At 44.2% G+C, this 16798-nt stretch overlaps 1 protein-coding gene across 1 annotated transcript in view; it reads left to right on the top strand.

The window, feature by feature from the left end:
* Window positions 1-2828: 2828 nt before the first annotated feature.
* Window positions 2829-16798, top strand: part of T265_11769 (hypothetical protein) — a gene marked incomplete at both ends in the record, with an annotated part of 41339 nt that continues 27369 nt past the window's right edge. Inside the window, one exon of the mRNA XM_009178520.1 lies at window positions 2829-3014. Within this exon, the coding sequence (XP_009176784.1) occupies window positions 2829-3014 (186 nt within the window). The remainder of the gene's footprint in view (window positions 3015-16798) is intronic.

Here is a 16798-nt window from a genome sequence, read left to right on the forward strand (position 1 = left end):
CGGACTTGAAAGCCCGTGGTTCGAACCCGAACTCCGCTTCTCGACTTCCTCCTATCTAGGCTTGGGTAAACCGGCAGTAGTCCAGCCCCTTGGGTGGCATGGCAGCTGTGCGCTGAAAGGCTGTTACAGGCGTACGCGCTTTCACACGTACGTTTTGATCTCTTAAGTAGCTGCATTCTGCATTCAAGATGCTGCGTTTTGACAAATAGAGTTAGCGTTCGATCTAGGTCTATTGTTTACGGTTGAATTTCAAATGTTTCTAGGAATTTACTCACTAGTCCCAAACGGGTTTACGGGACTACTTTCCTCGCACCCTTTAGTTGATAACTTGATTTCGGGTTGATGGGACATATAGAGACAAAATGGATGAACGTTTATCATTCTCATATGGTGTTGGGTCGGCAGTCACACGGTTAAAATCGCTACAAGATGGTCACTGTACCCAACGGTGAGTGGATGCCGTTGTTTTGTAGAATCTTGAAAAACCAAACTCACTGTAATGTACTGTATTAATAATTGTTTGTTAAATTGACTTGATCATCCATGCTACACCAGTGTGAGCTTGATTATCGCCCAAATAACTATGCAGGAAAAGTAGTCATTATCGACCGGCCGTATCTGCCTGTACTCGAGTTCGCCGATCATTTTGACTCCTAAACGTTCATTTTTAATCTTGACAAGATCAACTCTGCTGTGTATTGTATGGTAAAATATGTCTAGTAGACTGGTATTCCCTTTTTTCTAAGGCGAGTATTCCAATCACTTCACACCTGACTGGAACTCTCACTCCGGCTAGAGCCCATCAGTGGCACCCATCATATTCCGTGAGCGAATTCAGAAGCACTTGCGTCCTTCATCGTTCTACTGGTGCATCAGAATGTCAGAAATTCCCAGAGTGTTTGCTACCTGACTGTCACATGTATTGACTATGTCTACAAACATACAACCGCTGATTTTTGTTACCATCCCTCACTATGTGGTTCTAACGAGATTTCACCTCAAGAAGAGATCATACACAGCCCGCACAGAATGCTGGATATTAGCCTTCTGATAACAGAATCATTCGGTTTCCGGAGCCTGATTCGTTCTGTCCAGCGCTTTTGTTGATTTGTTGTCAATCTCGAATAGAAATCCACGCAGACAGTGGCCTCAAGAAGCTGATGAGTCGGTTTTGATTTCATTCATCGAGACACCGTGATATCGATGAAGTTGGTCGATGAACTCAGATAACAGATGTTCATTACACCATGAGAATACTTATAAAACACGCAACAAGAGCTGGTCGTGTTAGGTTGACGCACGTCGAATTAGTGGAGGTCAAGTGAAAGTGAAACCCACCCGTCGGCCCCATTCCTGGCTGTATTTGTGTGTGGCTGCGGAACGTGGTCACTGCCAAATGGAAGATCAGGCATCAACTGCTTTTTCGACCACGACCTCAGCTAGAAATGCCTGGAATTGATAAAGGCCAAGTGAAAGTGAAACTCATCCGTCGGCTTCATTCCTGGCTGTATTTGCATGTGACTGTGGAATGCGGTCCGGTGATGGTCACAAAATCATCCTTGCTGTCTTCTGCAGCGAATCATTCCCGATTGTTCTGGTCAAACTCTTTGTGTTCTAACGGGGAGGAAGGCTTTCGCTGAAAAAGTGGATATGGCCCTACATTGGTCTAGACAAATAGCATTGCAACATTAACGGTGTCGAATGGTTACGAGAACTCCACAAATCACGGAAGCAACACAAATGCCACATTCATTCCCCAGCAGTGAGCCCGGCGACTACATGAGCTACGACCACACAGGTGATTAAATGAAACAAAGAGGGGTGCCCGAAAACTAGTGATTCAAACATGCTGGTTGTTTTAGGTAGATTCAGCGGTATTTACCCAAGTGTCGTGTGGAATTCTTCAATTGACCTTTTTAGTACTCTAGTTGTGACGTAATTAAGTTGATTATCAGAAGGCAACAATCACTAAAAAATGCCTGTCTTAATAGAATGTGATGAGGTGATCACAAATCAGGGATACATAGTGCGTTCAAAATGCAAGCAAGATCTGGCGAGTGGGTCATACCCAGTTTGTGTGTGCTGTGGACAAGGATGGTGGACTTGACGCTCCCGCATAGAAACCTCACAACACAGGAGGAGAAAGTTAGCACGCTAAAGCAGAGATTAGTGTTGCCAACCGTCTGACCATCCATTGAAACCCGGAAAATTCGGATTTGCTGAACGATTTTCTTCAAATTCGGAGAGCCAATCATTGGAGGCCGTTCTCGGAGATAGGCATTCACTAAGACAAGAAAACGATGGACTATAAGGCAAACACATCCATTTGGGAAGTTGATGTAGCGCTGGCTCATTTTAACTTTGTCGCTGCAGTCAATCAACATACTGATGATGTGAACGGTAGTACAAGGTAGCTGTCAAATCTTGGGTAGCGTGATCGGTGCGTGCTTCCAGTGGACCAAGTAGGCAAGGAGGAAACTGCTGCTTCAGGGGAAGGAGTCTTTTAGCCCAGTTTATGGTGGATCTATCAATTCAACTTGGAACATCTAACAGACCTTTGAAAATTAGATGATGTACTGCGGACTTGAGTGTAAGAAGGCTCGGGTCCTTTTGAACTTTGTACTATTTTTTTAATGAATATTAACACATGATGACTGCCCTGTTTGTTTAGCGTTGATCCGCTGCCAAACATGAAATCCCTCGGTGCGCTGTTATGACGTTTCTCTCTTCTCCACCGTTTTTTAACCAACTGGAAGAAAAATGTCAACCGTATCGTGGTTTGATTTGAAATTACAACGCGGCGTACAAATTTCTGGGCCTCCTGCGAAATGACATTGTCACACGTGTCTATCCGTACATCCGGATCAGCAAATTTGGGACGCATGCAATGCGTATGCACAATTCAAGTCGACACATGTGGACCTGATCACCTGCGCGTGGACAAGGACTGTCTAATTTTTGTTTCTGGCCACAAAGACGGGAGGGAAAGCTTAAAACATAGTACGAAATATAAGGTAAGTACTAAGTGTAAAGTCACATACAGCACAGTGCTATACCCTGACGGTCGCTGGCCGTTTTCGGCACCCAATAGAAAAAGAGATTAGTTGAAAAATTAACTTTTCAAGCACCTAAATTCAACGTGATGGTGAAGCCTAATGAAGACGCCCAACAGGTTATCTTGAATGTGGAAAATCGTGATGGAGGTTGCCCCGTTACGGTGAAGTATCTGCAAGCTGTGAAGATGAGAACGTCACAAATCGATAAGGTTTCTCGATGAATGCACTGAGATACTGCACGTCAACATTCCATTAACATTGCGTCTAAACGACTGTGTTAAATAGTGCATCAGTGATATCCTGATTTCTAATTGAATTGATCAAATGCTGGCGTAAAACTCTTGTAGTTCTGCGGTATATTCGTCATTTCGGTGTTCTATTTAGAGTTAGTGAACTGCAAAGACGCATCTGATGTTGACGCTCACGTTGATAACCGTAATCTCATCAAGGATACTACAAGGTCCAAGGATGGGTATTCGCGGAGAAGTTGGAGTTTACAACACAGCTTGCCACTCCATAGACGACGCTTGGTTAAATGATGGATTGAAAAAGGTACCAGATCGGAAACAAGTTTTTCTAAAAACTTATTCCAAAAGTTGGGAGTAAGAACACGTATTTGCTATGAGAACGCGGTCATACATTGCTCATTAAGTTCGGGTTGTAGGTTTCCGAGACTGTGAGCACGAGCATCAATTGTGAGTAGTTAAACGTATTTCATGATCTCACATAATTGCCAATGGAATTGTCCGGAAATCTCAAGCATGAACAGGAACATGATTGGGTTTACGCTTTCTTTTGCAACCAAAAAAAAGAAAATATTCCACCGATTGTCATATTCAGTGTGTATTTATCCTTCTGTAGGTCAAATTCGATCAATCCGGTGTTGGTTAATCCGTCGTGGCGTTTGCATCTTTGTTGTGGATAGATTCTACATGTTCCTCAAGCGCATCCCGTCAAGGGTGCGTTTTCGCACATTGCTCGCAAATGTGTTGATCTTGCGTTTCGTGCTTCGTTTTCATATGGCGATCCAAGTTGGATTTTTGGGAGAACAGCACCTCACATTCCTGGCACTGTAGTTGGTTTCCATTCCGGTGAACGCACCGCCGGTGGCGACGCAGATTGCTCCAATTTGCAAAGCATTTTCCGCATTCGGAACATGGGTTCTCCTTTTCCTGTGATTATTGCGCCCGTTTGCTGGGTGGTCTGCGTCGCTTATGAAATTCCTCTTCATATGTTCCCCTAGATTTCGCTTATTCTTGAACGATATTTCGTACACACCGCAATAAAACTCGGAAGTTTTAGCGTGCACTACTGTGTGATGCCTCATGGCATCGGACACAAAAGAGAATGATTTGCTGCATGCTAAACACTTACAGGGTTCTTCGACGCCTGCTCGTTTCTTCGGATCTTCCGTTCTGATTTCCGACGGCCCTGCTGCTGCTTAAAATATAAAGAGATGAAGAAATCGATGTCACTTTCACTAGACTGTCTCTAAAAGCAACAGTGAAAATATCATTGGAATGGATCCTAGGAATATTCAATCGAGGCCTTACGTTGTAGATGCACTTCCTCAATGGGTGAGACTTGGCAAGCACTTCACTTCTATTTCAAAAGTGTTGGTAACTCTGAGGAGAGGGGATGTTACAAGTTGCGCAATGGTGCATTCCAGCAACCACCTGATTACTAACGAACTCGAAACCGTTCGATAGCGATCACCTATTCCATATTTTTATGCGGCTCACACTGAGGCAACACGTACTCCCACCCGTTCTTTTAATACGAAACGAGTTTGCTGTGGCCACATTTCCGATGGCAACGAGACTCACCACTCTTCAGCTGGAACGTACAAGTAATTCGAGTAAAACCTCCACCACTGCCGGCGTATTTACAATTTGTTCATAGCTAAATGGAGTCTGTAAACATGACTGTCGTCGTGCATGTAAAATGAAGACCGCGGGCGGAATGCAGCTAGTTTCCCCTGGACCGGATAACTTTGTTGTCGTTGCTCTGTTCACTGGTGTTACTTGTGAATTTCGGCCCCATATTATCTTTGTACCAGTCTGAGGATTTTTTTCCAGAGGGAAGCCAAGTTACTTTGTTCCTTCTCCTCAGCAATCTAATTAATTTGCCACCTCTATTCCTCACTGGGCAAGGCATTGGATCTTAAACTCTGTTGTCGAAAATTAATTCGACCGGAACAGTTTCGCACACAAAAGACGGCAAAACAGAATGCGCGAATGAAAAATTGATTCATGAAAATGTGGGCTTAAAAGTGGCACATCATTCAAATTCGAAAGTCTTCAATTTTGGCGACATAACTGCAGTAAAATTCTTCTCTCACAAGCACAACTAATCGACCTTTGCGTACGTGTTTCCTGTAAAAATTCTTCAAAACATGGTTGCCTAAAATTCTCGCTTACATTCCACTCTGGATTGCCTTCTGGGAGAGAAATTATCAAACCAATCCTCGTCAAAAGCCGACAATAAAGACCTGATAATAGACAAGATATATGCTGATTCAGTCACATGAATTTTAAACAAGTGCCGTGAGGACGTTTGGATAAGAACTTGTGTAAGCGGAGGAATAAGGAATACGTACATAACAATAAAATTCATCAAAGTTCTTTAGACGTGGGCTCTAAGCTCGCTGGCTACCGATTTCATGATTGGGTGAGACGTGTTTGTCCGACGCTCGTGCCAAACGTTTTATGTAGTGTGTCACATATAAAGCCACCTTGGCGTCCACGCTTCACAGAGTTGCAGAAATAAATCACGTTTCACCACATTAAAGTGTGGTATTCCCAGTGGCGCGTAGGATAACTGTTAAATGCAGTTCGAATTGAGCTTTATTGCGCCCATCGTTCAATGGTCACGCTGCTCATGAATAGCTCATGGCCGAATTACGGTTAATCGCGAACAGTTTCTACTTGAGCTATAAGCACAAGTTTGTAACTGCGTCCTGCAAGGCGGCGATTGAGTCACATTCAAGTCTGATGGCTACTTGTGGGTAGAGTTCTCCAGTACCCCCATAGTTGGGAATGAGGACGGCCTGGAAACAACTCAAATCACATTCAACGAAACGGCACAATCATTTGACAGAAAAAATATATAGTTACACCTCAACTGAAAAGCGATTTTCATAACAGTGACTCACATAAGGGGGCGTACTCCGAAAACAAGCTGCTCAGCTCGTAAACTGGAAAAGACAGAAAATAATTTCGAATGAATGGATCATGTTGAAGCTTTTGTTGGCATACGTGATACTGCAACTCAGTGCGGACTGCACTTTGAATCGACTGCAATTCATTAAGGGTTGTCTTTCTACAAACGGCCCTTGAGGTTGGGGTGTGGAGGTAAGATAGTCTATCTGACTTGATATCCCAGCTACATAAAATTCACGGGGAAATTTAGTGAGCCTACCGTGTGTGAAAATAACACTACGTGTTATGTTGTAAAGTCCCTCAAACATATAAAAATGGACAAAACTCACAATCATTCTTGGCCACCACAATATTAGATGTACACAACAGAGTCAAAAGTAGTTGAACAGTGCTCGTTCTCCCGTTAGTGCATTGTGATCTCGAAACTGCTGTCCTTTTTATAGGTATGATTGGGGTCTGTAATCTGAGTTTATTGATCACCGTTTTTCATATCACCGGGTCTAGGGGGATGAAGGGGACAGTGTGTTTGTTTTTGTCTAATGCGGTTCCCTCTCAATTAATTAGTAGGGGAAACAGTTAGGGAGACGTCGTTATACCCTGAAAAACAAATACAGACTTTGAGGAAAGGCACATTCCTCAACGGACAAATTACTAGTGGTTCGTATAGGATATGCTTGATGCCCGTGTCGAACCTCACACATGGTTCTTTAGGATGATAGGATGGAGCGAGATTCGACTGCTTTACGGCTATCGGCCGACTCAAGAGGCGGAAGGTATCGCCGTTCGGGGCATCGAGTACAATCGCGAAATCATCAGGCCCTTTCTGATAATCCGAAGGTACACTGAAGACAATGCAGAACAAGAATTGACCAGCTAGTCCCAAATGGTCCACCGGCATTAATGGATGGGTGACACCCAATACCTGGCGTGAGAATCAGTGCGTGGAGCAAGATTCCAATGTATGCGGAGATTGACATGAATACTTGGCTTCGAGAAGTAGAAGTACTAGAGGTATGCCTGTAAGAGTTTGAAATAAACCAGTAGTTCAACACGCCGGACTTTGTCATTATGAAAATGGCAGTTTAGAATTTGGAATGAATTACGAACGTGATGCAGGTGAACAGAAGTGACCAGTTCTGTATCGAAGTCATTTGGATAAAACCCGGGCTCAGAATAACGAGGGATTCCTTATTATATAGGTTGATCAAGCAACAATGGGTTACACCTTGTGGTTCTCTTGTTCGTCCCGATTGAACCAGTAAAAGAGATGCGTAGGACAGCCTGGGATGGAACAGTTAGAAACATGAGGTTTGGACCATGAGATTCGTAATGCCCAATAAAGAGGCATCAAAAACCCAACTGAATGGTTTGGGGAATCAGGGACTGCAGTCGATGGATTCTAGAACAGAATCTCCATTCAGAGTTGCTCACAAATCGTTCGGAATTTGTTCAATATAAATCGTTTATTTTGCGGGTATCTGTCCCGAGGTGGATATCAAATTGTACGTAAGTGGATCTCTTCGCTGTGTGGTAACACACGAACTTCGACAGCGTAACATCTGTACCATTCTTTTCCATCATACTTCATCAAACGAAGCATTCCTCATGGAGTGCGTCTCATGTGCCATCTGACACGATTCACGTGATGCATGTTTCGTTACCCAACGCACAATCGGGTTGCCGAAAGCCCATCGGTTTTCACAAATGTGGGTAAGGAAAGACCTAAGTTTTCTTGAAACCAGGTTGCACAATCAGAGAACAGTCCAATTCCTGGCGTTTCAGCACACAATTTCGAAGCAGAGAATGCAGCAACGCGAGTGATTAGGACTTGTGCGTGAATGACTGTATTTGATTGGTTCTTTTGCCGAAGGCCCGGTATCTGTATCAGGCCAGCAATGAGCGTAGGTCAGGATGTGGAAACATAGGGCGATGGGAAAACCTATCGTGTTCAGCAACAAGACCACAGGGGAAGCTAATGGCAAAAGACAGTTTAGGTGCGAGTTACACACCAGGTACCACCATCTCCTACATCAGAGTACCTATTGCCTCAATTCGGAATCCGTAGTTCCGGAAATCACCAGCGCCTGGAGGACCGCAAATGATCACGGGAAAACTGTCAACTAACCCGCTAATGGACTTCATGGTAGCGGGAATCTAAGACGAAGTGTTGATTGCTGAACCGTGAATTGGGAAAGCCGACTTGAGATAGTCGCATTATCACATACGACGACATGCTTGGGGGCGCGCGCTGCAGCTGAGTGAGGCACGGATTTATACACATTCTGCTGTTTCGTTGTGGGCGTAGTTGAGTAGCTGAGTAGTTGAAAAAATTAAACCCAGTCACATGTGGCTGCTTGCTTTCAGGCTACCCTGCCCAGTGTTTGGCTTCATTAGTCTTGATTTATGGCGAGCACTTGCGACTGATGATGTAACAGAGAACTGGATCTTATTCTCAACACAGCACTCAAAAAAGTCCATACTGAATGCACTTGACGCAGGCTCCATGCGTAACTCATGATATTTTGAGCGCACAATTGAATGTATTTTATCAAGGCGGATGGCTTTATATGAAAATTTACCCTTTTTGCATTGCAAAATATGTGTGCGTCAGACTAGTTCCTTCAAACACAGGCTATGTGAATTCGGGCTCTTGAAGGACCCAGGATTTCGCAAACACTGGGAGTGCAGCTCCCTTCCTATCCTGTTCTCTCTGTGTGGCGAAACACAGTGAGTTGCAAAGTTGGTTGCTTATAACCTACTCGAGGGCTACTGGAACACATTCTGCATCACGATTAATATGCTTAGCAAAAAGATAATATATTCTGCGATGTTTTTGGATAAACTCCGATAGTGTGACGTGTGTTACTTCGTTTTAAAGTAGTCAACAATCAAGGTGCGTGAATTTGACGAGTGAGCGCACACGAGTGTCTACATTAAACAATCCACACCGACATAAAGAAAACTTCTGACGGCTTTGCTGATAACTCTCCGACAGCGCATGACTAGTTTCGCGATTCTTGGGGCTCATACGGTAGGCAAAGACATCGAGTTTCAGTCAAACTTATGTTCTAGTTGAACCCAAATCGGACCGCATTCATAAGGCCTCTAACTGGTGAGACCCAAGGATGTCAAAACCGGTCGTGGGATGTCGGACAGTTTCAGCAAACTTGTGAGTAGTTTATTTCTTGAAAATATACTGCAATATCTCGAAGAGCGTTCCAACTAAAATCATGATGGTCCTGTGTGCAGCACATTCAGTTGTAGACTCTCATGAATAAGACATATAGATGGGTGTCTCGTGAAAACAAAACTGATTTGGAAACGAGTGTATCTATGGACACCTATCACACAATTTATCACCTGTTATATTCCGAATGAGGAAACCTTGCCTTCACAAGATCATGGTGATCGAAAAATAACCTTTCGTCGAACAATAAATTAAAAAAATCAATGCCGCAGACCGCCCTCCTGAAATCGATAGAGCTATCATGGGTAAGCCGGCATAAAGAGCAAGATTCAGTTGAGTCTGGCTTGTTCGGTCAAGTTTTCGGTGTGCAACTGGGCACATTTCGAGAACTCTTAACCAACTGAGGTCAGGAAGGGGACACCTTCAAAGGAATCCCTGGAGAGTGTATACCTGATGATGCCACTGATGGGTCAAAAGACACCTGCCGGGTCGTCGAATCATTTTCAGCAATCTGGCGAGTAGCTCCATTCCATATATGCGTATAGAAATTTGTAAGTACACTCGTTGGTGCCAGTTTTTTTCTCCGCAAAACCCGTTAAACGCAAACCCGGTGATGTCCATCAAATCGTGGCCCACTCATTTCAGTACACAACTTTACTTTGATTTTCAACCGCCGGAAAGACTATGGTCCTCACTGAAATGGTGGACCAGATTTAGTTTGAACGAGCTGGACGAAGATTCATCCGAAGTTAATATGTCATGCATCTGCGCACTTTCTAGTTTTTGCTTTGCGCCCCCCCCCACTAAATGAGGAGTGGGCGACGAACACACTTCAGTTCACTGGTCTTGAACTGCAGTCCACCATCCGAACATTCTATTGTGAACTTAACCCACCAAAGATGAGCTCGAAATCGATTAGTGAACCGAATATATTCGCCATGATGTCAGAATGGTCTGGTGGTGAAAAGCTTGTTGTTGATAGCTCCTTGAAAACTTCTTTCACACTTCTGACGAATTTTATTCGTTTCTCTTTGGCCTATACTCAAAAGTACGCATATGCAGTACGATTTGGGGCACTGATCGGCCATACCACATGGTTTGAATCGAATTTAAGTGTGGCTTTCCTGCTAATACTTGCTAAATTCTCTTATCGTTCTGATTTTGTTGCTCACCAAACTGAAGGAAACGGCGCAACACAAAAAAACGATGTTCTTTGGAATATTCGTTTCTTTACTGCGATCTTCGTTTACTGAAATAGAACCAAGTAACCAGAGAGAGATAGATTATTCGCGTCAGAATCAAAAATAGTTCAACAGAAATTCGTTTCACCTCTAAACTGAATTTTCTGATGAAATCATCAACCATGTCCCCTAACAGGCTGTATGTTCCAGCTGAGCGTCTCTGGTGCATGAAATGCTAGAAGTGAATGTGCTTCAAACAGGCTGCCTCATCCTCCAAATTGCGCGATATTCGAGATATCTCAGTATCTTTTCATAGAGAGAACTACTCGCAAGTACAGAATAGTTGGTGGAAACTCGGGGACTGCGCCTCCCTGGTGAGCTCCAGGAGAAGCGAAACCCGTCGTCGGCTGTCGAAGAGTTTTCAGCAAACTTGTGAGTAGTTTCCTTCAATAAAATCACCATTATTCTAACTGTTAGTGCATTGAGATTTCGCCATAACCAGGTACGTGCTCGACATACCACTGATGGGCAGCTGGAGGCTGAGTGATCGAGCGCTCGAGTGTATTTATACTGTTTTTATCAGCCAGCAGTAGTAAAATAGTTGGATAATTTCCGAAGAATTTTGGATACGACCCGTCTGTTTGTCAGTGCAGTTCTCTGGGCCACACCGAGCAAGCCCTGCGAGCAGACTTGCGGCAAATGGATACTTGCCGCACTGCGGCATTCACGAGGAACAGCGAAATCACAGATTAGACAGAAATACAGCCTATCCTGAAGCGTCTCGTACGTGTGAAAGGAGGAAAGTAGAAGTCTCGCGAGCACACTCACTTCAGTATGCTTTCTGTGAAATGCTTGCTGTATCAGATCTGTGGGTCTCAAGTATATCCCCTGAATTCAGGACTACCCACCGGTTTACCTCAGCCGCTGTACAGAAAGATGCCCTGGTTCTGTCCGTGGGTGATTCCCATTAGCTTGGATGTCGTCTGGCTACAACCCCTATGGGTCCTTTCTGCACACGCATACCGTGTTATTTTCCATAACACGTGGGTTCTGTACGCTTAGCACTTGGAAGCGCTTGGCGCAGGCTTCATGCGTATCCCGGGATATTTTAGTGGCAAAAATGAATGTCTTTTACCAAGACGGATCGCTTTATATGAAAGTTTGGCAATTTTTATTGTCGAAGCTTTGTGCTTCAGACTTTTACGTCCATTTTTGGAATCGAGCTGTTGAAGAATCCAAGAGTGCCTGAACAGTCTGGAAGTGCAGCTCCATTCAAATCCTATTCTCTCTTGTGGCAAAACTCAGTGTCTTGGTAATCAGTTGCTCATAACCTGGGACAGAACAGAACCGCAGCAGCTAGAACTCCATGACTACGCCTGCGCAATGGACCACGGGCGCGTGAGGCTGCTCGTGGGCTTAGGAGTAGTGTGCTTGGCGGAAAGGTAACATACTGCTGTATATTTTAGCTCATACTAAACGAAGCATACGACAAAAATAGTTGTGTGGCAAATTCATTTAGATAAGAACAATAACGAGCATAGATCATAGGTGTTCGACAATCGTTGTCTCAGAACCATAGCTCGTGTGAGTTGATATCGGCGAATCCGTAACATGGCAGTTAGAAAGCGGGTTTTCGGTTGTGAAATGGGTACTTCCATTGAAAAATGTGTCCAGCACCAGAAGGTGCCTCAGTTGGGACATGTGTTACGTATGCCGAAACATCGTTTGCAGAAGAGAGTGCTGTTCTCTGTGCCCAGCACAGCGTAGAGTAAACAGAGAGGTGGCCAAACCTTGACTTGGCAAAGGTTTATGAAGTAGATCACGAAATGCTTGGATGCTGTTGGTGCGACTCGCCTTCCCGGATGTGAGCCGCGTGATATTCATTGTGTCTGGTTGGAGGTGTAGGCACCTCGGAATAATTGNCCGACGCCCCGCTTCCTCATCTAAACGTGACTTAAGAATGCTGGCACAGTCCAGACCGAGGAATCTCTACGCTGGTCATACAAACTCGCGCGGCTCATCAGTGGTGTGCCGTTACGTTCGTCAAGGCATTTAGATATCGGGTGACTTCATTTGTGCAGTTCCAAGTGTATCCGCGGCAGTCCAAGCGCGTGAAATCCATGATAACCCTAGGCCAAGGAGTTTAGCTAGTGGCAAACAGAACTGTGTTCATTGAAAAGGCACCACGATAAGTCGGGTCTGAGAGTTGTGAGATTCTTGTGGGAATGCGAATGGAAAGCGGCCCTTGTAGTCATTTGGACGTTACTGCTTTAGAAACGGGGTTTTTCCCAGACATGACGGCATAATGAATTCTCACGTGGCTGTTCCTTTGGAAGTGATGTGTTGTCAGGACATCTAGGTGAATAATCTGTTCTACATCTCCACCAATAATGCAGATAATCGGACGATTAAACTGGTCTAAACAGGAAATCGAAGCGCTTTATTTGTGGAACTAGATATAAGTCACCCAAATTTTGTTTTGATTTAGAGAGTAATCGAGGGCAGGTATGAAAAATCTCAGCTACCAGAACTCACTTATGTCATTTGCGTTGCCCTCTCAATAAATGCTTGATTTTCAACTCTGATTTTCGACACCGTTAACGAAAATCGGGAAACTTGTCTGATAGAGGTCAGATAAGCCATTGTACTATGGGATGATACGAACCAATCGAGATTAGCGATCATGATTACGTCAGTGGGGTGACCGTGACCAGCTCGGACGCATATATTGATTGCGCAGACATACGTCCACACCACTATCCGTCAGCAGTCGAATCTACACAAGTGCTGATCAGGTGACAGTTCTATCCGAATGACGCAAGACGCGACATCCAGCGTTCTTAAACCCAACTGTTCTACAGTTAGCATTTCTAGTGCGCTGTCTCCCGAGGCATTACTGGGCACTAGAATCTCCAACAGCGCACAGAGCAACGGCGATGAACAAGGAATCAACGTCTGTCAGTTTTCCTCATGGCATAAATCAGTAGAGTCAACAGCAAGTCGAGCAAACCTGAAATAGACCTCGATCAAATGGAACGTGTACCGTGTTGTCATGCCACTATTGGTACGAGGAGACATTTCGGCCGTGTTGGATTACTGGCGTAGTGAGAGCTTGGCTGTTTTTAAATTTTATTTGAAGTGCGGTGGATTTCGCAGAAAAGGCGCCTCCTGATTCGATAACTCATTTCCGATTTTAATCCAGATTAGATTTTGTGTCAGTTTACGGAAAAAGTTGCAAAATAGCCCATGTGTTGGAAAACCCTGACATGAACCGCGTAAACTGAATCCACACGAGTTGCGAAGAAATGCAATAGCATCCAGTGTTTAGGGCACCCTAACTATACTGCGCTTGAGTAAAACCCTTCTAGCTGCACTGATGTTGATTACCGATTCCCCGGATTGCCACAAATTTGAGAATCCTAGGTATCCCGAGGCTCGGAATTCAAAAGAATCGTCTGATCTAGAATTCTAAACGAATTCAAAACGTCCTGGCCACCGGCTGCTTTGTTTCTGATGAGCGCCAGTTTTATTCAAATACCAGCAATGTTGTCTAGTTCTTTCTGCACCAGATATTGCAAACAAAATCATGATGTCTTGCGGCGAAAGATGGCCACTTCCCCACAGGGAACGAACTGGTTGAATCGTCCGCCTTGGCCCCAGGAATTGCTACGGGTTTCAGTTAAAATTTTGTACATTTGCATTTGTACATTTGTACATTTTGCAGGTGCCTCCACAGAAACATTAATAACGCCCATTTTAAAGGATTGAAACACCTAAGGAGGCTGTCAGAATTATATATCAAACAATTGAGAATTTACAAAACCAAGCCACAAAAACCGCAACCCAAGAGGATCAGACCACCCGGTTTCTGAGAAGTAACACCATCAAATTGGTTTTAGTTTGCAAAACTCCTCTAGTGAGTTTTGGGGGTAGATGTAGAGCAAAAATTCTCTTCAACAACCGCTGGTTACTTTGGATGGATCGCGTCACTATTCCATCTTCGGTTTGCAAAGTTTGAGGTTGGTTTGAAAACCTGATGCAAAATAATGATTTTTTTCGAATCCAACAATCCATTTATTCTAACGAAAACACTACAGGGCGGTGGGTTTATAGACTGATGGCTCCCTCAATTTGCGTCACGAAACTAAACTGCGCCATTCAGTTTAAATCAGTTGGCAGACCACAACGCAACACAGATCAGGAAAGGGCCAATCAGCACAGGGACCAGCGTTTTCGGGTTTCGAACAAGATAGAAGCACAGAAAAAGCAAATGCATTAATGAACAGACCCTAAAGATGGACGCCAGCTTTCAAAACTGGTTGCTCGAATTTCGGAAAGGGAGAGAAGAAAATCACGAGTGCCTTTTCATTGTCTAGGATGCAATCTTCCGTTAAAAATTCATTCCTTCAGGCATGACTGGTCGAATGATCGGGGTCGAATTAACTTATTGACTCTCAGATAAAAGCGGGAATTTATTGAGCGGAATGCTCGTGAGTTACACCTCGGCTGCATCCTGTCTATGCTTGGACAGTCTAGCGTTATCTCGGCCGAGTACTCCCTTCGGGTGGTATCATCAGAGCCAGGCACCAAAACTGGTGATACAGCTGAACAGTTTCGATTCGCCTTATTTGCCTCAGCAGGCATGGTTCTACATGTGTCTTGACTCTAATCTTTCTATGTTTTGTTTGAGGCTAGGGTCTATCTGACTGAGAGGATATCACATCGCGCAGATTCACGGTTATGATACTGGATGAAAGCGATGCACACAACGCCTATTCCTAGTGGCAAATTGTGAACTCCTGGGCTGCAGCGTGATCAGAGAGATAGTGCTCCGCATTTTACACGGTGTTCCACGGATTCAAAGCTTAGATTCAACGATTTGTTTATACACATTGACGAGACTGACGTGCCAGGCAAAGTGAAGGTTGGACAACTTCAAAGAGGATCATCCAGCGCTTTGCTCAAGAGAAATACTTCTTACAAATCATTCAATCTGGCCAATGAGCACCCCGTGAGGTGTATTCAGTTGGGGAAGAGGGATATACAAACATCTGCTGTTGCCGATACTCTCCAGAAGTTTGTTTTCGCGCACGTCATTCGGAGATGAGTGCAGAATTCCATCCGCGCACAATCTGGTATTATTTTACGTTAAAACAATACACGGAATTCCGAGGGCAATAGTTAAATAGGCAAAATAAAAATTTAACATCCGCACTGGAACACTTTCGGCTGCCAAGCAGTTATTATTGGATGAGGGCGTGTTTCCAGACACAATTTGACTTAGCCTGTGATTCCGCACACCACTCAGTTCGGTTTCAAATAATTTGTTTTGCGCGTGACTAGTCTAAGGAGTGGAATTTGGTGAATCTCTCAAACCGACTACATTGATCGTCACTAGTTCTATCCCTTGGTGCCTTCGTGAGCTATGCTGTCTACGGAGAGCAGACAAATAAGCGCACTGCAATGTACAACACATATATGCTGCATAAACCGATTTATTATTGGATGATACGTTAGTCTTAGCTCGACCATAGCCCGAAGTAGAGGAATAATCGAAATCCATTATCTGCGTGAGCCCAGTCCACGTTTGTAGATAAGTTCAGTTTCTGAACTTCCATTTTGATTAGGACAATGTCTAACCTGTTGATTCTGTGACAGAGTGTGAAATTTTGAATGTATTTGGGCGTTCAACACTAGCCTTTCGTTTGGTTCAAGCTGCTTATTCATGTCAGTCAGCACACAAAATGAATCCCGTCTACAGGCAGTGCTCCAGGAAATTGATCTCACCCATACAGTCGGTGACCCATTTGAAACGAACCTGCCACTTCCGTTCATGCATGGTGCTCTGGGTGCGCTGAAACATCAGAAAGTTTCAGAATGTCACGCAATCCTGAGATCTTCGTAGAAAGACTCCTTGACTCCATCGACATACTTGAAACAGTGGATCTTAGTTGTCCTGCCCATATGTGGTCCTGAACAGCTTGCCATGAGAAGTGATACAGCCATCAAATATGCCCTCCAGGCACCACCGTTAATTGGTCGCCTGAAGTCTGTGCCTTGCCTAAAATTTGCATACAAATTCCAGACTGCCGAATTTATTTGTCCTATCAATTAATTCTGAGATAGAAAGAAGGACTCATGGAAAATTGGAGCACTAATTCAGTGGTCTACTTCGTCCAGTCATGTGATCAGATGATTTTGACTAAACTCCAA

Source organism: Opisthorchis viverrini (assembly GCF_000715545.1).
Source record: "Opisthorchis viverrini unplaced genomic scaffold opera_v5_573, whole genome shotgun sequence".
In the NCBI taxonomy this organism is placed as follows: Eukaryota; Metazoa; Platyhelminthes; class Trematoda; order Opisthorchiida; family Opisthorchiidae; genus Opisthorchis; species Opisthorchis viverrini.